Below are 27,681 nucleotides of genomic sequence, written 5' to 3' on the forward strand. Positions count from 1 at the left end.
CTTTCTTTCTTTCTTTCTTTCTTTCTTTCTTTCTTTCTTTCTTTCTTCCTTCCTTCCTTCCTTCCTTCCTTCCTTCCTTTCTTTCTTTTTTCTTTCTTCCTTCCTTCCTTCTTTCCTTCCTTCCTTCTTTTCTTCCTTCCTTTCTTCCCTCCTTTCTTTCTTTCTTTCTTTCTTTCTTTCTTTCTCTTTCTCTTTCTTTTTTGTCTCCTTTAGAACAGTGTTGCTGTTCCTTCAGTACTCCCTGCCTTTCCTCACCAGAAGAGTTAGAAAAACTTCAGTGGTATGTAACAAATTTGCTGAGCTTCTCATCACTCAATCAATCAATCAATAGATAAATAGAAAAACAAACAAATAAATAACAAAAACAAATTAATAAACCCAATCAAAAGTGAAAATAAAATTGTACAAATGTATAACTTTTAATTAATAATGCTAGCCAAGAAGGGTAGTCAGAATTTTCAGACTGAAGAGAGGAGTCCAGTTTTAAAGAAAGTGGTTTTCTATTTTGAGGAGCTTCTATTTGGACCACTGTCTTAAAACAGTGTTACTCAATCTTGGCCACACAATGGAATCACTGGGTAAGCCTTACAGAATTTTTTTTAAGTTGGGTATGGTATATGTTTGTCATGTGCTAAATGTTGATAGGCATGTGAGTCTCATTTTGGATCTCAGAAGTGAACATTGGAAAATGCTGGATAAAAGGCATGTGGAACTCTGTTGTTTTGCCATCTTTCTATAAGCTATAAATTAGCTCAAAGTTTAGTTTTTAGAAATGGTGATTCCCAGTCATCACCCTCAGAGATTCTGGAGCAGAATCACCTGAGATATACCCTAGGTATTTCAGGTTTTAAAGCCCTTCTCTCGAAAGGCTGAGGCAAGAGGCTCGCCTTGAGAGTGAGTCCCTTCTAAGCTACGTAGTAAGTTTGAATTTCAGCCTGGACTGCATAAAGTAAGACTGTCTCAAAAACTCAAAGTAAAGGTGGTAAAGACACTTTGGGTAATTTTAACAACTAAAATTGAGAATCACAGGCTGGGTGGTGGTGGTGCACACTTTTAATCCCAGCACTCAGGAAGCAGAGGCTGGAGGATTCCTGTGAGTTTGAGGCCAGCTTGGTCTATAGAGAGAGTTCCAGTTCAGCTAAAGCTACACAGAAAATTCTGTCTCAAAATCCATCTCCCAAAAATGAGACTATCTTCCATAAACTCCTTTCTTCATGGAGGGAAACTGGGAAGAAGTCTGTGAAAGTCACATAGAAAAAAAAAATGAGTGAACCAGTGAAAATGTTCACACAGCTATCCATGATCAACCTGCTGGGATATTTTGTCATCTCCATTTCCTCCCTCTCCTTTTCCTCTTCTCTGCCTCTGCCTTCTTTTACTTAGCAGAATTTCCTATTTTTTTTCTATAGTCAGTAAACAATAGTCAGGGCATTTTTAAAAAATCCATACAGGTCCTTTGCGTATACATTATGACTTCTGGGTTTGTATTTTTCTGAGATTTGTATATGTGCAAATGTGTGTGTGTCTGCATCTATGTTTCTCATGATTTTTTTTCACTCTTTTTTCTCTGATTGTTTGTTTGTTTGTTTGTTTTGTTCTATTCCAATTTGTTTCTTTTTCTTTAATCTTATTATATTTTATCATTATACCTTAGATGCCTTCAGAAAGAGAGAAGTTGGGGAGAAACTGAGAGGAGCTGAAGGAGGGGAAATTGCAATCAGATTATATTGTATGAAAAATCTATTTTCAATAAAAAGACATACATAATTTAATATGAGAAGCTTCTCATATGGGAACAGAAGGCCAACTGTACTCAGCCCAATAAGGGTCATATTTCTGAGGTTACGTTAAAACACTGGACTCAAGGAACAGTTAAAAGTCTCTGAATATCTGCAACATTTAGAGGCACCTTATTAAGCTTAACATCTTCCATTAAGCTAAAGGTTGAGAACTATTTAGGGAGCAGGATGTCTGGAAGTGTCCGAATTAGAGCAAAAGGCTATCATTCTATTTATCACAATTTAATCACTTTGTATCCCAATTCTAGCAAACTCCCAGGGGAGGCCAGTGCTGCTGGTCCCTGAACCCCACTTTGACATAGATGTTTTGTTTGTTTTGTTTAAGACAAGGTCTCATCATGGAACTCTGACTATTCTAGAACTCGCTCTGTAGACCAGGCTAGCCTCAAACTCACAGAGATCCATCTAGCTGTCTCCCCAGTGTTGGGATTAAAAAGGCATGTACTCCCACGCTCAGATCCTGAATTGCACTTTGAAGACTAAGGAAACAGACAATAGAGCAATGGAATGATTTTCAACCATGGCCTTATGACCAAATCATTGATGGATTAAAAAGAAAAAGAAAAGAAAAAAAAATCCAAACAGTTCCTGCCTCCTACCTTCAGAGATTGGTCTGGTTTAGAACAAGATGAGTTTTACAGACCCCCGAGGCAGATGATTCTAATGTGAAGCCAAATGTGATAAGTACTGAGCAAGAACTGTAAGATCATTGGGTCTTTCAAATATATTGGTTCTTAGGATTGGTAGACACATAGGACACTTTGAAAAAATACTGATATGTCAGAATAGCTTTCAGGGGTTCCAGGATTGCTCTGTGTCTAGACTTGGGTGGTGATGACCCAGGTCTATATATACACGCATAGCATTCATCAGGTGCCAACTGCAAGGCAAATACACTTAGCTGCATGTAGTCTGCACCTCGGCTAGGAACAACAGTCAGAAGAACACTGATGCTCGCACTCGGTCCCAGAAATTTGAGACCACCTGTATGGGAGGGGCATCTAGACACTAACATTGAAGAGTTATGTCATCTTCAACTGTTCTGTTTACTTGGGTGCTTCACTTAGGGGCCGGAGGGCCAAGACTAGCTGAGTCCTCTAATGGGAGCCTGTGGTGAATGTCTGGCTCCTGTAGGCTCCACATAGTCTGAAGATAATCTCCTGTACGTTTTGCATGCCATCCTTGCTACAGCTTAGCCAGATGGGTTGCTATAGTATATGATGTAGCGAATGGCATCTTACAGGTATAGAATAAATTATCCAGAGGGCTTTCTTTGGTGTGTATGTCTTTCTGTCTCTTGGGCTCTGTCTCACTTTCTTGCTCCCTCTGAGACAGGGACTCATGTTTTAAACCCAATAATTTTATAATCACTATGCAGACAATGATCTTGAACTCCAGATCCTCCTGTCTCTACTTCCCAAGTGCCAGGATCACCAGTTTCTGTGATGCTTGGGACCAAACCCGGGGCTTCATACTTGCTAAGCATAAGCAAGCACCCCGCCAGCTGAGCTACATCTCCAATCCACTGACACTTCTCTTTAAAGCTATGCTTCTCTAATGCACCACAATATAATCATCCACCTTTCTTTTGTCTAAGAGAAGCTCTAAGAATATATTCACATTGGTTTTCTGTCTCATCTAAATCTGGGTTTATCAGAGACAGCCCTAGGTTTTTATTTGTACACTTTAGTTGCTCTTCCGTAATATATTCTAAGACAGAGTGATCACATGCAGAGAGCAGGTGAATTCTTTTTTTAAATATATTTTAATTTGAATATTTTTTCAAATGCATTTATTATTATTTTTATTTTTTGTTTTAAGCTTATTTATTTATTTTTCTTTTTTTTTTCTTTTTTTCTTTATTAATTACACTTTATTCACTTTGTATCCCCCCTGTGGTTCCATCCCTCCTCCAGTCCCAATCCCTCCCTTCCTCCACCCTCTGCATGCATGCCCCTCCCCAAGTCCACTGATAGGGGAGGTCTTCTTTTCCTTCCTTCTGATCCTAGTCAATTAGGTCTCATCAAGAGTGGCTGTAAATGCATTTTTTTATTAATTACACTTTATTGATTTTGTATCCCCCCATAAACCCCTCCCTCCTCCCTTCCTAATCCTACCTTTCCTCCCCCTTCTTCACACATGCCCCTCCCCAAGTCCACTGATAAGGGAGGTACCCTCAGCAGGTGAATTTTTAACCTTTGATGTAACCAGAAAAGTCACCCAAGAGTTTAAAAAATGCACATGCTTGAGACCCTTTATACTCCATCCCAAGACCAACTGAATGAGACATGAGTGTAAGCCACAGAAATCTATCTTTCCTCTACCTCTTCCTCTATCTACCTATCTTAGTTTTCTCATTGCTGTCACAAAATCCCTGACAGTGGCAACTTAAAGAGAGAAGTGATATGTTTTTGTTTTGCAGCTTAACAAGGGATACTGTCTGTCATAGCAGGGAAAGCATGGCAGCACGAGTGTGAGGGGGCTGGTCACACTGCACCCACAATCTCAAAACTGAGAGAGATGAATGCTGGCGCTCAGCTTGCTTGCTTTATTTCTTTAGGACCCCCCCCCGGCCCAGGTTTGATGAGATCTACATGCAAAATGGATTTTCCCTCCCAAGTTAAACCTCTCTGGAAACATCCTTACAGACATAGGGTGTCTCCTAGCTGACTTTAAATCCAGTCAAGTTGCAATACAGTTTGTCTGTTTGTCCATGTGGGTATGTTTTTCAAAGTTCTCTAATAGAGCTCATATAGTATAGGCAAGGTTGAGGAGCACTGCACTAAAGTAACACTGAAAAGTAGTTGACTTACATGCCAGACATTATCTCTTTGGCCCCAGCTCGATTCATATGTTATCCAACCAATATTTTTTGATCACTTACCATGGTCTAGTGACCACGACACCTTGCTATAATTATATGAAATTTGTTAAGATAGACTTCTAGTGTAATGAAACCAGCTAAGTTATGGAACAGTTAGTATGTCTTTCCTTCAGGAACACAGAGACTGTTGCAAGACCCTCTCAACTGAGGGACAGTATGGCATAGAGCTCTAGAGCAGTGGTAAATCAGCGAATCAGAACTGGGGTTTGTAAAATAATACTAATATCTCTCCCTCCCCCCGAAGTCTGAAGGAGGCAGGGGCAGAAACCGGTGCCAGAGGCACGTAGAATGTAAAGTGACCAGTCTTTTAGAGCGAAACCCTGTTGAGGTGGTGAAACCCTAGACAGCTGCTGGGGCTGAGGACCTGACCCTCTTTACCTTGTTTGTGTCTCATATGTATCTCTCTGATTTTTCCTTTAGTGATCTGGAGGATCCCATTGTCTGTCTTGCTGATCAACCCCAGGACCCACCATTATCTTCTTCCAGCAAGCACGTGGCAGACATACCTCAGGCTACCATTTTTTCCCACACCGATAGTGACTTCTCTTTTACTGAACCCTTTGATCATACCCTTATAACCCCAAGCACAACCCCTCTGGTACAAAAGATTCGCCTGCCATATCGCAAGCCTGCAGCCTCCTTGGCTTCCAGTCCTGCCATTGACTCGCCTGTTCAAACTGTACAGGCCTCTTCCTTTGTGCCCCAAACTGATCTTTCCCACACCTTGTCACCTGTAGAGTCCTCTGTTCCCCCTCCTACCCCACCAGCCCCACCTGTCCCTGAAGATGTGGTCACCGTCAGCGTACCTCCTGGTGAGACAGGTAAATATGAGAAGCCAAGCTGATCATGGGTGCTGCTGGAATTGGGGCTTTCTAAAAAGCTTGCAAATCAAAACGCACAATAAAACCTCATTAAGCCATTTTTTTTTTCTGAACCATTTTGAAGATACAGGCTTAAGAGCTCACATGCAGCAAAAGCTAAAACCAACAGTTTGGCACTTCCTGACCTGTTCCGTGCGGGGATGGTTAAGTCACACGGGGTGCACTTGGCTAGGAATAGTGCATGTGGAGAAGCCATGAAAACTGCAAAGGGTTCCCAGGAGCCACGTGGGCTTAGGGGTATAGGAATAAAGGGAAGAGGGACAGGAACCAAGAGCATTCCAGACTCTGGAACTTTTAGTTCTGTGAGTAGGAAGTGGCTTTCCTTTAGAAATCAGAGGATGGGAGACAAAGCCAAGCTTGGTGTAGTACTAGCTTGGAGCTCAGGTTATGGTTTCTGCTTCCTCTAGCATCATGCCAGCATCCTTAAGAAGACTTGGAGCTTCTTCCAAGTGATTTACTATTTCTCCTAATAAGCACTGCTCTCAAATCATCTTAAAATAAATAGAGAAATTTTAGGCAAAATTGTGGAATCGGAATTTAAAAGAAGGTTTAATGGCTGGATAATAAAGTAAAGTTAGAATTCATTGCCCTGGATCTACATTGATTATTTTTCCATAGCTATTCCCATTGACTCTTTCAAGCAATCTAACAGGCTACCCCAAAAGCCATCAAGAAGGCCCTCAACCTACTCTTTGGGCAACAGAAGTGAAACAACATAGCCATACAAGATGCACATCAGAGCATAACTTAGTAGCTAAAACGTATATAAACCTTAATGGCTCCATCAGAGTGGTGTGATTGTATAAAGCATGCTGCCTCAACACAATGACTTTTGTGCGAAGAAGTGGGCCATTAGAGTAGCTATACAAAAATGTGGGCACACCTTCACATCTTGATATGAACACATAAAGGCCCGAAAGAGCTAGTTACAAACATTCCATCTTCAAAATCGTCTAGATACATAGATAGACCAGGAAAGGAATATGCAAAATAAGAAATAAGATATTAGTAATAAAATTAAGAGACATTTTAATAGACACACACATCAGTTTTTGCTTTCGTGTGTGTGTGTTTTCATTGTTTTGTTTTGGTTTTTATTGTATGTGTGTGTTTGTTGTTTTGTTTTGTTTTGTTTTGTTTTGTTTTGTTTTGTTTTGTTTTGTTCTGTTTTGAGACAGGGTTTCTCTGTCTAACCTTGGCCCGTCCTGGTCTCACTTTGTAGACCAGGCTGGCTTCAAACTCACAGAGATTCACCTGCCTCTGCTTCCCCAACTGCTGGGATTAAAGGTGTGCGCCCCCTTTAAAATGGGGGTGGTGCGATTCTAGCACTGAGAGGGTCGAGGTGGGATGATCAGGGATCAGAAGTTCAAGAAGAAGGAAGTTAGATACCTAGTACCACAAAAGCGGAGAAAGAGACAGAAATATTTTTTGTTAAAACAAGTTTATATTGTTGATATTCAATGTTTTAATTGAAAACTGTAAAAATCCTTATTGTGGATAGTCTGACTATGGGCTTTATAATTTCATGTTCATAAAATAGCTCCTGGTAATCCATATAAAATTTTGTCCAAATGATATAAATTAAACACTAGTGAATTATTTGTATGTATATCACTCCTCTATTTATAGCACCATATAAATATTCTGATGTTTTATATTTTTATCTTACTGAAAACAATTTACATATAATAAATTTTTTCAGTTATATGGATAAATACAAGTTTTACAGTTGTATGCAATTAGATAAGCACTTGTGGCTATGTAATCATCATCACAATTAAGAAACATAAGTTTCCCACAACGGTTCCTTTGTGTCTCTTTGAAGTCAGCACTTAACCCTAGACCTTGGCCACCACTGTGTTGCCCTGTAGTTTCAACATTTCTAAAATGTCATACGAAGAGACTCGTATAGGATTTTGCCATTTGGATATTATTTTCATTTAACATAATAAATTGGACAGCTGGAGAGCCATCCATGTTGTGGAATATATTGGTAGCTAAATTCTTTTTTTTTTTTTTGGTCACTAAAAAATGTTCATGGACATTTGGATTATTTCTCGTTTAGAACTATTCTGGAAAAAGCTACTATGAAAATCACAACTAAGTCTTCTAAACATATATACCTTCTTCTTTTGGATGAATACCTAGGAATGAATTGACCACATCATGGGGTCTGTTTATCTTTGGAAGTGCTTTTTGCATCATGCATGCATAACATGACTTGTTTTTTTGATACAGTTGTTAACACTACCAGTGTTCCTGATCTGGAAGCCCAAGTATCCCAGATGGAGAAAGCATTGTCGTTGGGCAGCTTAGAGCCTAGCCTTGCAGGCGAAATGGTAAACCAAGTCAGCAAACTCCTTTACTCTCCACCTGCTTTGCTAGCTCCTCTAGCTCAAAGGTATGACTTAGCAAACAGAAAGGATGTACTCTGTGTGGGTCAGAGAATGAGATATGCTAGCTGAGCTTTCTGTTTGAATGACTGAGTTTATTAAGTATATAACAAGCAGAAGTAAGAATAAATATTGAGTAGAAGATGGAGAGAAGCAACAGATAGTAAAACATCATTAAATTGGGGGCTTAAAACTTCCAGCAGAGACAATTGACTAAGTAGTTCAATTAAGAAAGCAAAACAAACAAACAAACAAAAATCCTGAGCCCAGGGGGTCCTGCAGAGACCATACATGGAGAGGACTTAGACCCCCTGCTCAGATGTAGCCCATGGCAGCTCAGTCTCCATGTGGGTTCCCTAGTAAGAGGAGCAGGGGCTGCCTCTATCATGAACTCAGTTGCCTGCTCTTTGATCACTTGCCCTTGGTGATGCATCCTTACCAGGCCACAGAGGAAGAGGATCCAGGCAGTCCTGATAAGACTTGATAAGCTATAGGCAGATGGCAGACAGAGGAGGAGAACTCACCCTTTCAGTGGACTTGGGGGAGAGGATGGGAGGGGAAGAGGGAATGAGGATGCGACTGGGAGGATTTGAGGAGGGGGTTTCAATCAGGTTATATAATGAATAAATTGTAAAAAATAAAAATTTAAAAAAAGAAAGTAAGCAAAAGGTGACATTTTCAAAGTGAGGGCTTTACAAACATCTAGCGGAAACCAACTAAAGCAGCCAAGTAGATTTCTTAGTTGAGAGGGTCAGGGAAGATGGTCCTCTTTGTCCTCTTCATTGATAAGCGTCCAGCTCGCAGTTCTCACTGTAGACATTTTTATGTTGTGAGGCAGGCAATAGTAACCTGGATTGGAAATAATTCCCCTTCTAGCTCTTCTCAAGGACACAATGTGTTCCTTGCTTTTTCCTTTCTCCCAGTTACAGCATTAGAGTGGCAGCCTGCCCCAGGAAAATGTGCTTTAAATAACAGTTTGGAGAACACTTGAAATAAACAAGCTGGAGTCTCAAACAGGAGGGCCCTCTTAGTCCAGGGGTTCTCTTTCAACAGTGTTTAACAACCTGTGGCAATTTACCTATGCAATGTACATTACAGGGTGATAGGAGGATTCCCTCTAATGGTAAAGATACTTGCTTACTTGATAAGTGATGGCCCAGTATTCGCCCTAAGAGCCAGGCTCATAGTGGCATCCAGTTGCTATTTTATATTAGGATGGAGACGGCAGAAACATAGAAGTAAATTTAAACTGCTAACTGTCTTTTCAGGTTGCTAAAAGTGGTAGATGACATTGGCTTACAGCTGAATTTTCCAAATACAACTATCAGTCTAACTTCCCCTTCTTTGGCTCTTGCCGTGATCAGAGTGAATGCCAGTAATTTCAATACAATGACCTTTGCAGCCCAAGACCCTGCAAATCTCCAGGTACAATCTAATTTCTTATAGAAAGAAAACATTTTCTTGTGCATGATTGGAGCCCCTGCTGTGCTTCCTGATGGAGGCAATTACTGTTGATTCTCAGGAGAGATATTCAATATTCAAAAGATTTAATATCTGACCCCTTCAATCTAGCACTCAGGAGGTGATGGCAGGTGGAGCTCTTTGAGTTCAAGGCCGGCCTGGTATACAGCGCAGCCGGTGAAGCACCACAGAGTAAAAATTGACATCGTTTTCAGGAGCAGGGATGTGTGTGTGTGAGAGAGGAAGAGAGAGAGAGAGAGAGAGCATTTCGTATATGGAGAGACAGCAAGGAATAGTGTCTTCATTGAAGGAATACTAGGCAGTTGGGGTCCTAGGCATGAAGATGAATTTCAACATTTTTTAAAAGTTTTACACTATTATACTGTGTATACATTCTGTGTATAGTAGTGCTGAAAATCAATCCCGCTTCTAATGCTTTCTATCCATTCTTTAGCAATGACTCTCAACCTTCCTAATGCTGTGACCTTTTAATGGAGTTACTCATGTTATGGTGACTCCCAACAATAAACTTATTTTGTTACTACATCATAACTGTTCTTTTGCTATTGTTATGAATCATAATGTAAATATCTGATAAGCAGGATATCAGAAATGTGACTCCTAAGGGGTTGAGACCCACAGGTTAAAAACAATGCTTTAGAGGGAGTGGGGGCTAGAACCGTTAAAGTCAAGCCAAGTCTTGCTTTTTACGTAGTCTTCGTTGTATAAGCACAGGGAAGTGACTCTCATGACAACTGCCCTTGTGCTTGCTTAGTTAGTGTGTGATGCTGTGGTCTACTGTACCCCACAAGCATTTCAGTCTTTGACAATTTCTATGTGTCCTTAAAATGTTTCCTTTCCTGCTTGGAGGCCTCATCCAACCAGAGAGACAGGGGCAGAGCCATTTTCTAGATCACAGATCAAGGCCCTTCAGGCCCCTCCATATTGAGTTGTGGTTTTAATCACCTCATTTGTATCAGCTCAGATACTTTTCTCATCTCTTACTTGATCTCCAGGTTTCTCTGGAAACCCAAGCTCCTGAGAATAGTATTGGTGCCATTACTCTGCCTTCATCACTGATGAGTAATCTGCCAGCTAGTGAGGTAAAACTGGCTTCCAGGGTTCAGTTCAGTTTCTTTGAAACATCTGCCCTGTTTCAGGTAAAGATGCTACTTACTAGTTTTGATTTGGGTTGGGTTTGGGGGGTGAGTGATTTAATTTCATTTAATCATTACGTGTTCCTAAGCCTGCCGCAGATCAGATGGAGGGTTGAAACTCTGTAGTTCACTTTTATTCACACCCTACTCCTCCTGAGGATAGTAACTAGCAGTTACCAACACATTCAGAGTGCTCACAAAGAGCAGGCTCTACGGTAAGAACCCACAAGTGCTGGCTCTAAAACTTATCCTGGGAGGAAGGAACCTATTGCCACCCCATTTTACAGATTAGGTAATAGAGGCACAGGGAGATCCAGGAGCTTTCTCAAGGACCCAGGATTTAAATGATTAATGTCGTGCCCCCCTTGAAAAATTCATGAGGTCCTCTTGTGTCCACTGTGCACTTCAACTTAGGATTTAGAGCCCTAAGGTGGGATAAACCCTGCTTCTAATTGTCGTGTCTTGGAGAAGTTACTTTACCCAGTCACAGTTTCTGACCTACATTGTAAGGAATGGGAATTCAAAGTGTCCTTAGTGCCCTGTTAGCCCTAACACAGATTCAACATAGTTCACCTCCATTTTCATCTTGCTGATTCTCTGCTGTGCTAGGACTCCTCCCTGGAGAACCTCTCTATGATTAGCTATGTCATATCATCAAGCGTTGCAAACATGACCATCAAGAACTTGACGAGAAATGTGACAGTCACACTGAAGCACATCAACCCAAGTCAGGTGAGGAGGGGCCTTGTCTGGTTTGTTCCTTGACGAAGGAGACACCTTGTACAGACTGTGCCTCTGGGGCATGGCTGGAGACAGGAGATGTGTGTAAGACCACAATTGCTTACTGCTCAAGGGAATCTCGACTTCCGTAGCCACGTAGTTTCTGAGGCAGACAAATGCAAAAGAGAGTTCTTAGCCACAGCTGAATTTCCCTGTGGGGAGGGCACTGGCTGCAGATCTGACTCCCACTTCCAGAGACCTCATCTCATATGGAGCTTCAACTACAACTTCACTTCTAAGAATATGCTCTTCAGACTTGCAGCATCAGTGTCACCTGAGAGTTGACTAGACTTGCCAAGGCTCAGGTCCCACCCCAGACCCACTGAACCAGAATGTATTCCCTGTCCCCTGGGCTGGGAATTGAACTCATGCCCTCACCCTCTATGCAATGACTCTATCATCAAGTCGAGTGTGTATTTTTAAACAAACCCCTAAGGTGATGTCTATGCAGGAATTGAACTCATGCCCTCACCCTCTATGCAAGGACTCTTATCATCAAGTGGAGTGTGTATTTTTAAACAAACCCCTAAGGTGATGTCTATGCATGATTGATATTTTAAGAAGCACTGACCTATATATGGGGCTCATTTGCCTCCAAGAATCACATAAAATAAGTCTCCAAATCTCAAGCATTAGATTATGAAATTAAAAATATCCCTGATTTTCCCAGTTGCTTTTCAGTTCAATAAACTAATTAGCTATGACTTGTCTTTCCACTACAGGATGACTTAACTGTGAAATGTGTGTTCTGGGACTTGGGCAGAAATGGTAGGTTCCAGTTTCAACCCTTTTAAGGTTGTGAGTGAGTGAGTGAGGAAGTTGGTAAGCCACTGTGCTATGACTGGCTGATGGGACAGATGCTGCTCTTGATGCCAACAGGTGGCAGAGGAGGTTGGTCATCGGATGGCTGCTCCATCAAAGACAAGACGATAAATGAAACCATCTGTACCTGCAGCCACCTCACAAGTTTTGGCATCCTATTGGTAACATATTTATGCTCAATGGCCTTAGATTTTGAGTCTGAGAGCTAGATTGTCATTATATCAGACTATCTACTCCACTTGATGACCTTACAGATAAGCAGAAAGCATAATGTTGTGACATAGCCATACCACAATGAAACCACAGTAACCAATATTTGACTGTAGTGTACAAGTATTTCTTTACATTCTATTTTCACATGCACATTTTTCTCCTTTAAATAGCTAGAGATTCTTATTAGAATGGGCAACACAAGTTATTTACCTTTCAGTGCACTTAAAATGTTTATTAAACACTTTGACCTGGTTATTACTGTTGTTATAATTTTGCACATGCTAAGCAAGTGCTTTACCACTCAGCCACACCCCCATTCTTAAATAATCTCATTTAACCTTCCCAGCATTTCTTTAACAATTAGAATTAAGACTTGTGGTAATTGTTCATAGTCATAGGACTAAGAAATATAAGAACCAGGAGCCAAATGTCAATCTTACGGCTTCTAATCCAGGATTCCCCCAGTGCACTATGATTCCGTGACCAAGTAAGTAAATGAGCTCTGGAATCAGGCAGGCCTGATTTCTGAATTTGAATTCTGACTCCTCCACTTCCTAGCTAGGACTTCAAACAGGTTACTGGAACTCTTTATTTTTACCAGGTGATGGTGATTGTGCCAATCTCATAAATTGGTTAAACAGAGTATGGGACTACTAATGCATACTTAGTATATTCAACAAACATAATAATGATTCTTATGTATTTAAAATGGTTTGATTACTGAAAACAAGATTTTATTCCCCAGGACCTATCTCGGACTTCCTTACCACCAAATCAAATGATGGCTCTGACATTTATCACATATATTGGCTGTGGGTTTTCATCGATTTTTCTGTCAGTTACTCTTGTAACCTACATAGCATTTGAGTGAGTATCTACAACTAGAAATTTGGTTTATAAAAGGGAGATCTCACCTTCATCACTAAAATGTATTATTTAAAAACCCTTTCTTCAATCTGATCTGTCCTTTACACCAACTTGACAGAATGTCCGGTGTGAAATGTTATGAGAATTTCGGGTTTATATGCTTCTGCCTTCCATTATTTTGTGAGGTCATGAGGGGCTGTGTCATGATCATCATTGTATCCCAAATGGGGGCCTGGTATGCCATCAGCAATCAGTGGAGGAAAACAGGGGGAGTGACTGAAATCCAAAAGGTTACAGTTTGAAAAGATCATAGCACCATGTGCAGCAAAAAGATTCATAAATCAAATTTACAAATAACACTGAGGAAATGTAAAAGATTAAGTATATTAACTAATATAGGAACGAAGATGAATGTTTAGTTTTTATGGGGAAATCCTAACAGATAAATTAGCTGCATTTCCCTGTGTCACTACATTTATCAGTGGTTTAAACTCTTCTTTCCGTGGTCTCAGTTTAAGCAATAACTTAAGATGGTATAGTAATCTGGTCATATTTTGAAGCTCTGAATGTAGCAGCCTATCATGTGAGAAGAACTAGCAATACTTCTAGAGGTACTTCAGGAGAAACAAGGTGGCTTCTCAGTAGTATGTATTGAATAAACACTATTTAAAAGTGTGTGTCTACAGTCAGCATGTAAAAGATCCTACAGAAATTGAGACACTTGTTTTCTCTCCCGAAGGATCACCTTATTAGTTGCTCCTCGTGTTGCTGCGATTGAACATGTGACAAAGAAAACTTAAGGAAGGAAAGGTTGATTTGGGCTTACAGCTTGAAGGGTCTGTCCATCATGACAGGGACAGGGGGATGTCACAGCAGCAGGAACTGAGAGGGCGAATGTGGGTGCTCAGACCACTTTATCCTTTTCATTGAGTCTAAGACCCAACTCGTGGAATTGTATCACCCAAACTTAAGGTGCATATTCCTGCCTTAGTCAACCTACTCCCACCCTCCCGGGTGTGCCCGGAAGCTTGTCTCTATGTGATTCTGGGTTTTGTTGTTGTTGTTTTCGTTTTTTGTTTGTTTGTTTGTTTGTTTGTTTGCTGTTTTCTTCTAATGTTGACAATCAATATTAATTCTCACAAATCTTCAGTTAAGTTTTTTTTCCTCTATGTTGGTTTTAATGTCCCCTGTACACACCCACTCCGAGAGGAAATCTATGCATATCAGCATATACCAACAAATAAATCATTTAAACTGCTGAGACAAAGGGCTGGAGAGATGGCTCAGTGGTTAAAAGTACCTACTGCTCTTTCAGAGTTCCCAGCACCCACATCAGTCAGTTCACAGCTGCCTGTAATTCCAGCTCCAGGGGATCCAACACCCACTTCTGGATTTCACTCATCTACACACACCTGAAAATTAAATAAATCTTTAAAAGAAAAAAAAAAAACCCTCTGGCACAGCCTGAGGAATATTCTTATACAAAGTTTGACAAACTCTAATGTGAATTTTTCTCGTCGTTTCATTTTAGAAAGATTCGGAGGGATTACCCTTCCAAAATCCTCATCCAGCTGTGTGCTGCCCTGCTCCTGCTCAACCTGGTCTTCCTCCTAGACTGCTGGATTGCTCTGCATAATACCCGAAGTTTCTGCATCTCCGTGGCTGTGTTTCTTCACTATTTCCTCTTGGTCTCATTCACATGGATGGGCTTAGAAGCCTTCCACATGTACCTGGCACTTGTCAAGGTGTTTAACATTTACTTCCAGAAGTACATCCTTAAAATCTGCATTGTTGGCTGGGGTATGTATAAACTTGCTTGAATGTTACCTGGACCTTTTCCCCCCAGTGTTTTGACTTTTAATCATGTGGAGACTTGAATCCCACTTGGAAAATTTCTAAAAGATATTTGGACTCCTCACAGGCTACATACACTGTTTCCAGAACAATCTTATTGAGTCAGCAACCAGATTATTTCCAAGACACCACATTTGACTTTCCATTAAGTTCATAGTTCTTGGTGGCACTTACCACTGAGCTTAGTTCTGGTCTTTTCAGCTGATTGATACCTCTTCCTCTTAAGAGTCCTATAGATGGGTCTGGAGAGGTGGCTCAGTGGTTAAGAGTCTGCTCTTCCAAATGGCCCTGGGTTCAATTCCCAGCACCCACATGGCAGTTCACAACTGTCTGTAATGCCAATTTCAAGGGATCTGACACCTTCACGCTAAATGCACAGAAAATAAAAAATTAAATGTTATAAAAAAAACAAAAAAGTCATTTAAAAAGTTTAAAAAAAAAAAGAATCCTGTAGATAATCCACAAGCATGTAGTGCCCTCTTTTGATTTTTTGATGTAGTTTCACACTTCACTGAAGACAGGCCAATGAGGTTAGCAGCACGCAAGTGAAGACCCTGGCTCTACGTGATGGTGTAGCATGCCCCCATTTTGCAAGGCTAGAAAACAGCCCAGGCTGGCTTTCTCACCCCTTATGGCTATCCCTTTCAGTGGATTCCAACCATCAACACTCCCAAATTCCCTCTACTTCTTCAGTCTAAACAGTCCCTCCTGCACCACAGAACTGCAAGCCTTTCGTTATTTGTCACCCTACCTGTCATTGCATCTTTGTGAAGAACAACAAAACACACAATCGCCCTCACTCGTTCCAGAAAGAAAGCCATAGCTCCAGGTATTTGCACAGGGATTTGATCTCTTTTAGAGAAAGCTGAAATGCCAGGTACCCTTGTCAAAAAACAAGCTCCTGCACCTCTACTGCTTATATATGTCTTTGACACTGAGGATTTAGTACAGAGCCATGAGCATGCTGGATAAGCACTCCAACAGTGATCTACAGCTTCAGCCTTCAGTTTTCTACTCTTTTTTTTTTTAAGTCTTACTTAAGAAACCATTGTGTCGGTATTGTTAGTAGTTCAAATGAATTAGAACAAAGAATACATTTGACTCTTTCAGGCACCCCAGCCCATCCTTGTTGTTGTAGTCGTTGTCGTTATTGTTGTTTTATTTACCAGAGCGGTGAAACTGACTGACTGGTCTGTGTGTAGTGTGGGGTGGCTAGTGAGTGGTGGCACGGAGGTCTGCAAAAGCCCTTTCCTTAGCTGAAAGCCATTTAAAACTGTCAGGAGCCCTCATGATGTGCCTCCTTTTAGCAGAAGTACTCATGGGCCCCTGAGAAAGCCAACATAGCAACAGTCACTAGGCCTAAGTCAGTGAAAAATTGGTTTTTCCATTCATCATTGGGTTCCAAATAATCAGGTGAGGAATTTTAGTTGTTTAAGGAAAGAGCCACGGGGAGTTGCTTACTCTTAAACTTACAGTCCAGACGTGAGTTCATGGTGGCACTAGCTGCTACAAGAGACCTCACCAGATCATTTCTCACTCCCTTGCATCCCAGCTGAACGGAAGGAAGGCACCTCAATGGTTATTTATGAACCCCAGTTGATGAAGACTCTGCCTCAAGATGGAGATTCTAAGATGGTTCTTGGTTTCAGGGGAAAGAGAGCGGAGGGCCTTGCAGCTAGTTTCTAGGGGTTAGGACCACAGTGGAGCAAATCACCTCTGCTTAAAGCCTATTAGCCAAAATTTAGTGCTGGACGCCAGTGAGGGTAGGAGCATCCATCCAGATGCCAAAATGAATGGAAACTGATCTGGTGAATAGTTGTTAACCAGTCCCTGCCATACCACAGGAAGGAAAAGAAAATGATCTCCAGTTTTTCTTTCTCACCTCCTTCATTATCAGAACTGTGTGACTGATGTTTCCCATGTTACAGGGATACCAGCTGTGATTGTGGCCATTGTCCTGACTATATCCCTAGATAATTATGGGATTGGATCTTATGGGAAATTCCCCAACGGCAAACCAGTTGACTTGTGAGTACAAATTCATCTTAGGAAGTGTCCAGGGATCTAAAAAATTAAATTCTTTAAGAAAGTGGAGGATGTGATTAGTCTGTTGGCCATGTCTATTATCTTAATACAATTTAAAATTATTTTAAAACAAGAACCTTCATCATGATGTGAAATCAGATTAACTAGTTGTAAATGCCAAGCTATTATTTAAGTAACAAATTAGGAGGAATTATTCCGAGAAGTCTACAGATTAGGAAAAGGTATATTAAGACTCTTAACCTCCAATAAAGATGAAATGCTCGTGACATTATATTAATAAAGACATACAGACTAGGGTAACTATAATTTACATAGGTGAACGTCTGAATGTATTTAAAATGGTTTTAAGCAGGGTGGTGGTGGTGACACACAAGTTTAGTCCCAGCACTCAGTCAGTTAGGTGGATCTCTTTGAGTTCTAGGATAGCCAGGATTGTTACACAGAGAAACTGTCTAGAAAAAAAACAAAAAGAACTTTTAAAATATTTTTTAAAGATTTCTTTTTATGTATGTATTTGTATGTGTACACATGTATGTATGTGCCACATGTGTGTGCCTGTGGAGGCCAGAAGAGGGTTTCAGATCCCTTGGAGCTGAATTTTCAGATAATTGTGAGATGCCTGGCATGGGTGCTGGGAAAGGATCTTGGGTGCTCTGAACCACTGAGTCATCTCTCCAGCTTCTAAAATATTCTTATTTACTGAGATAAATGCCTAGATTCTGTTCCCCAGAGGTAAAAATGATTGTGGAGAAAAGCAGTTTGTTTATTTATTTATTTATTTATTTATTTATTTATTTATTTATTTATTTATTTATTTTTACTTGAAGGGGGGAAAAAAGAAACACGTTTGCATCAAAACATTATAGATTCAGTGCATCACTTGGAGCAAGCATATTTTCATAATGATAATGTTTTCCTCCTCTCCTCTCCCCCATCCAGTTGCTGGATCAACAGCAATGCGGTGTTCTATATCACAGTTGTGGGATATTTCTGTGTGATATTTTTAATGAACATCAGCATGTTCATTGTCGTCTTGGTTCAGCTCTGCCGAATTAAGAAGAAGAAGCAACAGGGAGCCCAGCGCAAAACTAGTATTCAAGACCTCAGGAGTGTTGCTGGCCTTACATTTTTACTGGGAATTGTTTGGGGCTTTGCCTTCTTTGCCTGGGGACCAGTTAATGTCACCTTCATGTATATTTTTGCCATCTTTAACACCTTACAAGGTAAGCACAAAGAGCCCAGTGGGAAGATGAAAATATCACTACTAAGAGTGCCTGCAAAGTGTCCTTTTCGGTGGCTGAAGAGGTACTCCTTTCAAATCCAACTTACTGCAAGAACAGGAGCTTTGAGACCCTTAGAAGAAAGGCATTTTTCTAATTTTGAGAATTGCTTGATTATTTTTCTTTTTATCCATTCTCATCTCCTTAGGGAAACTGTATTGAGGGAATCTGCCAGGAAATCTTTCTGAGAGAGACAATTACTCAGCCTTTTCTTGCTTCCTTTCTTTTTATTCTAAACTAATTATTCTAAACTAATTTATGAAAGCAGAACTTACACAAAGAAAAAAATGCAAATACCATGTCACTATGAGAGTTTACTACTTGGACCTAGGGATTAGGTTTTGGGGTTTGGTTTGGAAACACAAAATGATAAATGAGAAAATAATAATAATAATAATAATAATAATAATAATAATACCTAACTGGCAGTAATATTGGCCATGGGCTAACCCTTAGAAATTGCCAACCTGCCCTGAGCAGGCCTGGGATGGGCTTGAAGGGTCCCGTTTGACTTTGGAGTTTCCCATAAGGTAAGAAAGCCCATACACTCTCATTTTGGGACCCTAGCAGTCGTATTTTTTAGAAAAGTGAATGACTAATTCCTTTTGGAACAGTGTTACAAAAATCTTGTCAGCTGTTAATTTTTAATGGAAGTACTTTAGCATTAAAAGCCCAGCAGGCTAATAGGTTTACATTACAGAAACAATAAAGAATTGTCCTCTGGATTCCTCTTATTCCAACTCCTTTTCATTACATTCTGTGCTTATTTTCACATTGCTTTGGCTCCCATACTGCCCTCCTGTGGTCTCATCAGGAAATAGATAATTTTGCTAGTTTTCAATGAAATCCCTCCCAGAAGTGTTGGCCATGGGTTCTTATTTGATTTGAACACACACATGCACACAAACACACACATACACACACACACAGAAAGAGAGAGAGAGATGGCTAGTATTTTTTTTTTAATCTACAACATACAAGTCCCTAAATTGGTACATCCAGGTGTTGAGCTATGTAGTATTAAATATAATACAAAAAGGGGAAATTATTTCAAAGTTTTTTGTTTGTTTTGTTTTGTGGTTGTTTTTTGTTTGTTTGTTTGTTTGTTTTTTGAGGGAGTTGCTTTTCAGGCAGAGTGTAGTCTGTGTAAACATATGTAGCCCTGGCTGAGCTGGAAGTCACCGGCTTAGCCTCAGACACACAGTGATCTGCTATCTCTGCTTCTCCAGTACTGGGATGATATAGGCATGTGCCACAACATTTGGCTTGAGAAAGGTTTTTCTCTCCTAATGATGGGATGTTACAAGTAATAGTTACTTTAAGAGAAAAAATAAATATGCTATGCAAATTCACATCAATCACTAACATGACAGCTATGCACCTCTCTCTTCGTGTGGTTTAAGAAGCTAGCAAACCTGCCTCCTCCATTTTTCCAGAATATCTTATTAGAACACAAATGACTAGAAATAATTTGCTGCTTCTGTAAAAGGGAGCTAAGGCCTAGTTTTACAATACCTTTGGCATTGATTAAAGATGAGCTATGTGTATGCTTTTTTTTTTTTTTTTTTTTTTTTTTTGGCTGGTGCATATCCTCATCCTTCCCTCCCTCACACGTGTTGTTTCTCCCTTCATGCAACCATGCAACCAAGGGAGCCTCCCAGGGTGGCACCGGGCAAAGGTGTACAATGGCCACCACCCCTTGAGGCTCCCATTAGAAATAATCTGGTTTTTTAAATGAATATTTTAAAAGTAGGTAGGTGTTGGTGAGAGAGAGGTGGTTTGGATTTCATCCATGCAGCCCACAAATACTTACCGGCAAAAGCTGTAGGGTCTTGGCAGAGACAGTGCTCAGTAAGGATCCCTGGCCCACAATGCTAGAGACAGAGGTAGGCAGGAAGCAATTCCAAACAACTGTTCAAACCTGTAGCTAGCTTTCTATGCTCAAACATCAGGGGGAAAGTTCCTTGAGCCTTGAAGGGAGGCAGGGAGATTGTAGATAAGTCAATACAAACACTCTGCAGACTTGATGCTCAGAGCAGAAGGCCCAGAAGACCCAAGAAAGGGATCTGGCAGAAGGAAGAGGCACCTGAGACCGAGGAGGAGGTTACATTGGGCAGGACTTGGAACTAGATTGCACATCCAGAGGATTTAAGAAGTGGGATCCCGTGCACATGGCTTTTGCTACCTGGACAGGGAAAGATAAGAGCTGTGAAAATGCAGTTCCTTTTATAAGCACCTTGTCTTAAAAAGATCTTTGTTTATAGTTTTGGATTGTAGAAATTTTATCAATTTATAAAATTTCACTTTTTGTCCACAAATGCAAAAGATTTCTTCTTTTGTACAAAATAAGTTGCCAAGAATCAGGTTCTATTTGGAATTCACTGTATAATGGTTTGGATTTTTTTCTCTCCCTTTAGGGTTTTTCATATTCATCTTCTACTGTGCAGCAAAAGAGAATGTCAGAAAACAGTGGAGGCAGTATCTTTGTTGTGGAAAATTACGGCTGCCTAAAAAGTCTGGTAAAGATTTGCTTTCATTTTTTTTTTCCTCTTAAATCTCAAGAAAATAAATGTGAACATTAAGATGAAAGCAATCATTGTCAAGGCATTGTCAGATCTGGAAAGCGGGGACACAACAGAAAACACTGTTGAACATTCCGGGGCGGGGGGTGGGGGCGGAGATGGAGAAGCATTCTTCCTACCTGGGAATTCTGTGAGCAATCGAGTTAGTGGACTGACTGCTTCTTGAGTGAAGCAACAGTGAAATATTGAGTTTCTTTCCTATTGAGCTCATGTTTTTCAGTTCCCAAAGTAATTTTTAATATTTTCCTTCATAACATTGTAAGGTTTGACTCACCCCTTTCTCCACAGGTCCAGGATGTCAGTGGCTTTATTTATTAGCCAGCCAGACTTTATATATAAGCTTTGGCATGTATTTGGTTACATTGAAGTTCTTTTCCCATAGTCCTGGTTGGCTAACAGAGCAAAGAGCCCATTTCTTTTTCTTTCTTTGTTTGTTTAAAGAACAATAAAGTCCTGTTTGAAAAGCTAGCTTTCCTTCTGCATGAATACTACCTTTCAGTACCTGATAGGTACCGGGGTCAGTACTTAGAAAATGTCTGCGTGTGGATCAGTCATTTGTATGGGTTCAAGACCAATTGCCACAGCAGAGCTGACTTGCGTCCTTGTGAGGGAAGAGAGAGAGAGGCTCTGGGTTCCTTCCTAATTCAGTGGATAACTCCAGGCAATCCAATCAACTCAGCCTTTAGTTCCAGGAGGACATGGGTGAAGGTACCTTGCATGATGCTAGCTTGTAAAATGTGTGAGTTCCCTATAAGGCTTTGTGAGAATTCAATGGCTAGGACTTGTTACCCTGTGACCTGCCTCTTGCGTTTAAGCTTCAACACACCGCCATTTTTCTGCCATGCTTATTCCGCTGTAGACTGGAGGAAAACTGCTACTAATGTTTTAAAGAAGCAGACTGGAAACCAAGGAGTATCCAGCTCTTCAAATTCCTTCCAGTCAAGCTGTAATTTCACTAACTCCACCACACTACTAGTGAATAATGATTGCTCAGTGCACGCAAGCGGGAATGGTATGTATGCATGTCTCAATAGAGTGTCTCTCAAGCCAGAGTTTATTTTTTTGAAGTAGTTCATTTTGAAAAGCAAACTGAAAGATAACACCTATGACTAGTGGCTCAAAACAGAGTTTTCCATATGAACCAGGACATTTATAAATCCAAATTTATTCACTTTAGAGAAAATAACAAAACAACTTTAAAAAAAATCGTTTTCCATAACAGAAACTGACCATAACCTAAAAGTTTTTTTAATGTTCAAAATCTAATTTAAATATTGTCCAAAGGCTTCAATAGTGTACTATTCTGCGAGAGCAGTACCTAAGTGATCAAGCAATATGAATTCTGAAAATCACATCTATTACCCATGCATATCTTTGGCACTTTGAAACCTTCCTGTTTTTGGCTTTTCATGATTGTTAATCCTTTCCCACAGCGTGGCTGCCTTGTGACAGCAGCCAAGTCCCCCTGAATATAGCAAATGCTGGAAGGTGGATTGTGAGCAATATTGGTCACTATCTGTGTCATTCATATGAACAGATTACTGCAGCTTCTTTCACTCACTCAGTCTAAAATCTCCAGCTAAAACTTGATTACGTTTTCTTTTTCTCTCCAAGACTTGGCTGTTCATTATTCATAAAGCTTACCTTACTTATATTTGCCCTCTGCTTCTTAATATATCTTTTGCATTTTATTAAAAACGTATGCTATGCCAGTATATTTCTTCCAATGTACAGTTGGCCTTTATCCATTGTTTTCAGATACTAGTTCTTTCCATTACTAATTCAAATCAGCTTGCGAGAAGATTCATGTCTCTACCAACTAGTCCTTTAGTCTCATAACGATGAGGTCTTCTGAGAGGTTGATTTTAAAATGTACAGTTGGGGGTTGGCTGGGGAAGATGACTCAGCGAGTGCTGCGCAAGGGTGAGGACCAATTCCCCAGAACACACTTAAAAGCCTGATGGGTGTGGTGGTCCTGCTATAATCCTAGCACACAAGGGGCAGATGGAGACAGGGAAACACCCAAGCAAACTGGCTAGCCAGACCAACCGAAATGGTGCGCTCCCAGATTCAGTGAGAAACCCTGCCTCAACGCAGAGTGAAGAGCAGTCCAGGAAGACGCCTTCCATCAACCTCAGGCCTTCACATGCATGCACACAAATCCTGCCTGTGTATTTGTGCACTCACATGAGCGCACATACATGCTAGCATGCACATGTATACCTACCACATATGTTTATTTTATTTTATTTTATTTTTTTTGGTTTTTTGAGACAAGGTTTCTCTGTGCAGCCATGACTGTCCTGGAATTTGCTCTGTAGACCAGGCTGGCCTCAAACTCACAGAGATCCACCTGCCTCTGCCTCCCATGTTCTAGGATTAAAGGCGTGTGTGCCACCACAGCCCAGGAACTTTAACACAAAGAAAAAACAACAGATTCATTGACATTCAAGACCTCTCAATCTTAGGCACAGGTGACATTTGGGGCTAAGAAATGCTTTTTAGAAAATTACAAGATATTGAACTTAGCCTCTCTACTCAGCAGAAACAGCAGTGCCCTCCCCAGGTTGCAGCAAGCAGAAAATGCCCTAAACACTGTCCCCTGAGGGGACAAGTAATGAATTTTTAAGAAATTGCTGCCTGGGGCTGGAAAAAAAGTGGATCAGCAGTCAAGAGCACTGACTCTTCCAGAGGAACTAGGTTCAAATCTTGGCACCCACATGGCAGCTTACAACTGTCTGTAATGCCAAGATTTGGCATCCTCTTATAGACATACATGCAGGCAAAACACCAATACACATAAAATGAAAAAAAAATAATTAACATTTAAAAAAAGAAATTGCTGCCATGTGGCCTTATAGCATCACCGTTAATACCAAGAATATAGTTCTGGATACTCGCCAATTTGCCATCTCAGGAATGATTCATTGTAAGTCCCTGGAGTGAAGACAGGGAGATGAAGGCTGATTAATAAGAGTGAGAGAGCAAGTTGGAAGGAGTGAAATTACAGGATTGAGCTAGATCCCCCAGAAGCCTTAGATTCTCATAGGGGTGGGGGGCTCTTGGTCCATAACTAGAGTTTTCCATTTTAAGAAAGAAGGTTCAGAGATAATGCTTCACCTGCCAAGCGCTACAAAAAAAAAAAAAAAAATGCTGTCATTCTTCAGGAAGTCAGATTTTATAGAAGCAGGTCCATTTTGACACCGGTGTTTGACACAGTGAGTTTTGGTACTTGCAGTAAGGGGAGATCACTTTATAGTCAACAGAATGGCTAAGTGTTTTATAAAACGATGATATGCCTCTCTGATGAACATCTCTAACTTGTCAGCCCTCACACCAGACAAGAGGAGTGGCACTGGGATTTTCAGAAAAAGAAACCAGCGGCTGAGTGCTTTATTACGCTGGGACAAATTGTTCCTGCAACCAAAATGTGCCCAAACCAAAATGCCTAAGTCAGAACAGCTGCCTCAAACAATTCACATGCCCTGTTTGAACTGTGGCACAGATGGAGCTGTGTTAGCCATATCCACCGCATTTTCATGAGTGTGACACATATTTCAGTTCTTAGCTGTCTTACAGCCATATAATTTAGTACACAGGGCTATAAGCTGACACTTTGGAAACAAACTGAAGTATTCCATCCATCACTTTTGAGCCATAGAAGGTCAAGCAGAGCATGTAATTTCTACAACCTTTATCTTATCATCTGAGAAATGGGGATAATAGGTAGCACCAATCCCTTAGCACTAGCTATAAGTGAGGCAATATGTCGGATGCATTCAGTGCTATTCTCATCTGTATTATGACTGTGCCACAAAATAACCAGTGGGCTTATTATTCAGTTTTGCATATGGCCTTTCAATGCTACGATGATCAGAAGGATGATGCTAAGTAGCTACTTAGGCACTGTGTCCTGAGGATCTGAGGCCACCAGTGGTAGGAAGGTCTAGGTCTAATTCCAGGTACCACTGAATAAATTCCCTGGTATTCTCTGGCTAGACTCTTAGGTTAGAATCAGTGGCTTCTTCTCGGGAAATTGTGCTATTAGGATAGTCAGAAGACAGATTTAGAAATGGCTATAGAGAGATAATTTGCTCTTGCCATGACTGTAGATGATTGCTTTCGGCTTGTCTTCTAATACAAAATTTTATGAATTTATGAATCATAGGGAACCAGGAGCAATTGAGAGTGTCTATAATATCTCTGGTAATTTTGAATAGCTCATCTTATACACAGTTTAATTCAATATGTTCAATTGGAGTTAGGAAATTGGAATTTGAAAAATTTTTAAAAAAATACTTGCTTTGCTCCCTGTTTTGACTGTTTCAGGTTTTAAAAAATTCCATAGAAATCATATTTCTGATCAACTTCAATAAAAGTTGTTGCCAATAAAAATGATGTTAGGCTATATAATGCTTAATTCTTATTTCTATAATTATTGTGACAGTATTATTTAACCCACTATCACAATCAAATAAAAAAACACAGACACCTGTTAGATTTTATAATTGCCTTAAAACGCCTTGGGCTGGGCAGATATTTCACCTACACTGTCTCAATAACCTCACCCTCCATCCCCCAGACCCATCCAATGCCATCCTCCTTAACCATCCTTATCTTGGCTACCTTCCAGCCATACTCTTACAAATACTTGCTAGTGTTCTTCATCTGGTCCTTTCCACGCCATTATTGGAGTCCTTCCTCCTAGCCCATGTGGTTTCTTCTCCATGCTAACCTATGGCAGGGTCCTCCTTCCTCCTCTCTTCCTGTCAGTCTTTTTCCAGGGATTCTTTTGAACCCAAAGCCCAGGAACCTTAGCCACACCTATCCCATTCTGCCCTGCCCAGGTTTTAGGCCTTTAATCAACCAATCAGGTATAATGTCTTAGGCAGGTTTACACAACAAGGATGGGTTTATCCAGGCAGTCACCAGATCAGGAGGGCGAGTAATTAGCATGAAAATACAAGCATCAGACCAACCCCCAACAAAAAGTGATCAATACAAAAATTTAGAATGGGTATTTTTAAAAGATTCATTTCCAGGGAAGGCGAAGCTTGGTAGGACTTGAGTGCTCTCTGTGGACACTTCATGACACCGACTTTGATATTCTTTATCTAGGCAATGCATCTACAGAGATGAATGGGGTTTCTTTCAGTGTTCAGAATGGAGATGTGTACCTTCACAATCTCACTGACAAACAGCACATGTTTAGTGACAAGATTCCTGAAATGGTAAAAGCTGGATGGCATTCAGAAGGACTTCAAAGCGGGAAGTTTAAACTTTTTTGAGCAAATGTGATTCTTTTCTTCTAAAATCAAAGCATGATGTTGATATTGTGATGTGTCCAGTTTTCCTTTTACACAATGTAAGATGTATGAAAATCAGCTTGTTTTCTTCTCAGCAACCTCTGAACGAACACAAGCTAAGTGAGGGTAATGGTTACTAATGGAAGAAGAAACCATGACATTATTATGGTCTCTTGACAGTTGCAATTTGGTTTCTCAGCTTTTATTTGAAAGAAGATGGATGTTAAAAACCACAGAATAAGATTTAGGAAAAGAGAAATGAAAGTTCTTTCCAGTTCCATTTTAAAGAGGCTGTTATCCTTGATAACATTTTAGGGGGGAAATGTTTATTTCAGTCTGTTGGTGAGTTTAGTTGTGCATGCCTTTGTTGTATATAAGCTAAATGTTAGTGATCCACACGTCAAAAATCTTATCTTTACCTTTTCATATTTATTTTCTACTGTGTAAATTTATTCTTTTTATAGAATCATGGTTGCTTCCTTTTTTCTAATGTTGATAACTTACCAGTGAATTCTAACCCTCCTTTTAGAAAACATATAGGATATGAAATTCAAAAACTTCGCTGAAATCAAGAAACAATGATAAAGGCAGCCTGAACAATTATAAACAGACAGTGCCACAATTAGTTAGGTCTTTCACTAAGGCACCCTTGCATATATTTTAAGTAAATGTTGTATCCCAGACTAACCATAGTAGTAATATCTGTTTCTGTGTGTGCTCATTTATCTTTGCAAAATTTCTTCTCCAAATTATTTAATTATTTTGTATTTATATGTTACAATTGACAAAAAAAAATGTTAAAATCAATAAATTTGCTGTTACGTCCTGTAAGCTTGGTTTGCATTCTCTTCCCACCCCCCGGCAGCATGGCATATAGTAAAATACACATTCTGAAGACTGGAAGTGTGAAATTGGAAAATGGCTTGTCCTGCTTCATAATAGTGGTTTCCAGGGACTGTTTAATATTTTATCTTACTCTTCAAAAAGCTTCTCTTTAACATGTGTTGTCATTGACCTGTAGGAAATGTATGAAACTCAGTTCAGATCCCATTTAAATATCAGGTTCCTCAGCCTCAAACAGTGGGACTAGTGAAAACAAGATTGAAGAGGCTTGGAGTTGCTAGTTGGTATCTGGTGTCCACAAATGGGGAAAGCTGGCTTCACCTAGACAGGCGCCATCTGAGCAATCTGTCTTTCCAAGCTCCTCAGTGCCCACAAAGAAGCCATGGATTGGGAAGGTTATAAGCCACTCTAGATTTGAGAATGGGGGTAAGGGAGATGAGACCTCAGAAATCAGTCTCCCAAAGTAATCTACATACCAGAGTGCACCTAAAAAGCACAATGTCAAATGTCCTT

At 40.2% G+C, this 27,681-nt stretch overlaps 1 protein-coding gene across 1 annotated transcript in view; it reads left to right on the forward strand.

The window, feature by feature from the left end:
• Adgrg2 (adhesion G protein-coupled receptor G2) overlaps positions 1–26,430 on the forward strand; it is a 72,233-nt gene extending 45,803 nt beyond the window's left edge. The window contains 17 exon segments of the mRNA XM_055615724.1: positions 214–280; positions 5,104–5,495; positions 5,661–5,672; positions 7,803–7,965; positions 9,226–9,382; positions 10,435–10,578; positions 11,185–11,307; positions 12,078–12,123; positions 12,235–12,338; positions 13,136–13,257; positions 14,789–15,057; positions 17,040–17,139; positions 18,097–18,380; positions 20,855–20,956; positions 21,879–22,031; positions 26,138–26,230; positions 26,233–26,430. Coding sequence (XP_055471699.1) covers positions 214–280; positions 5,104–5,495; positions 5,661–5,672; positions 7,803–7,965; positions 9,226–9,382; positions 10,435–10,578; positions 11,185–11,307; positions 12,078–12,123; positions 12,235–12,338; positions 13,136–13,257; positions 14,789–15,057; positions 17,040–17,139; positions 18,097–18,380; positions 20,855–20,956; positions 21,879–22,031; positions 26,138–26,230; positions 26,233–26,297 — 2,396 coding nt within the window. The 3' untranslated portion in view covers positions 26,298–26,430.
• Positions 26,431–27,681: the final 1,251 nt, after the last annotated feature.

This window comes from Psammomys obesus, unplaced genomic scaffold (assembly GCF_907164565.1).
Source record: "Psammomys obesus unplaced genomic scaffold, mPsaObe1.curated_primary_1811, whole genome shotgun sequence".
NCBI lineage: Eukaryota > Metazoa > Chordata > Mammalia > Rodentia > Muridae > Psammomys > Psammomys obesus.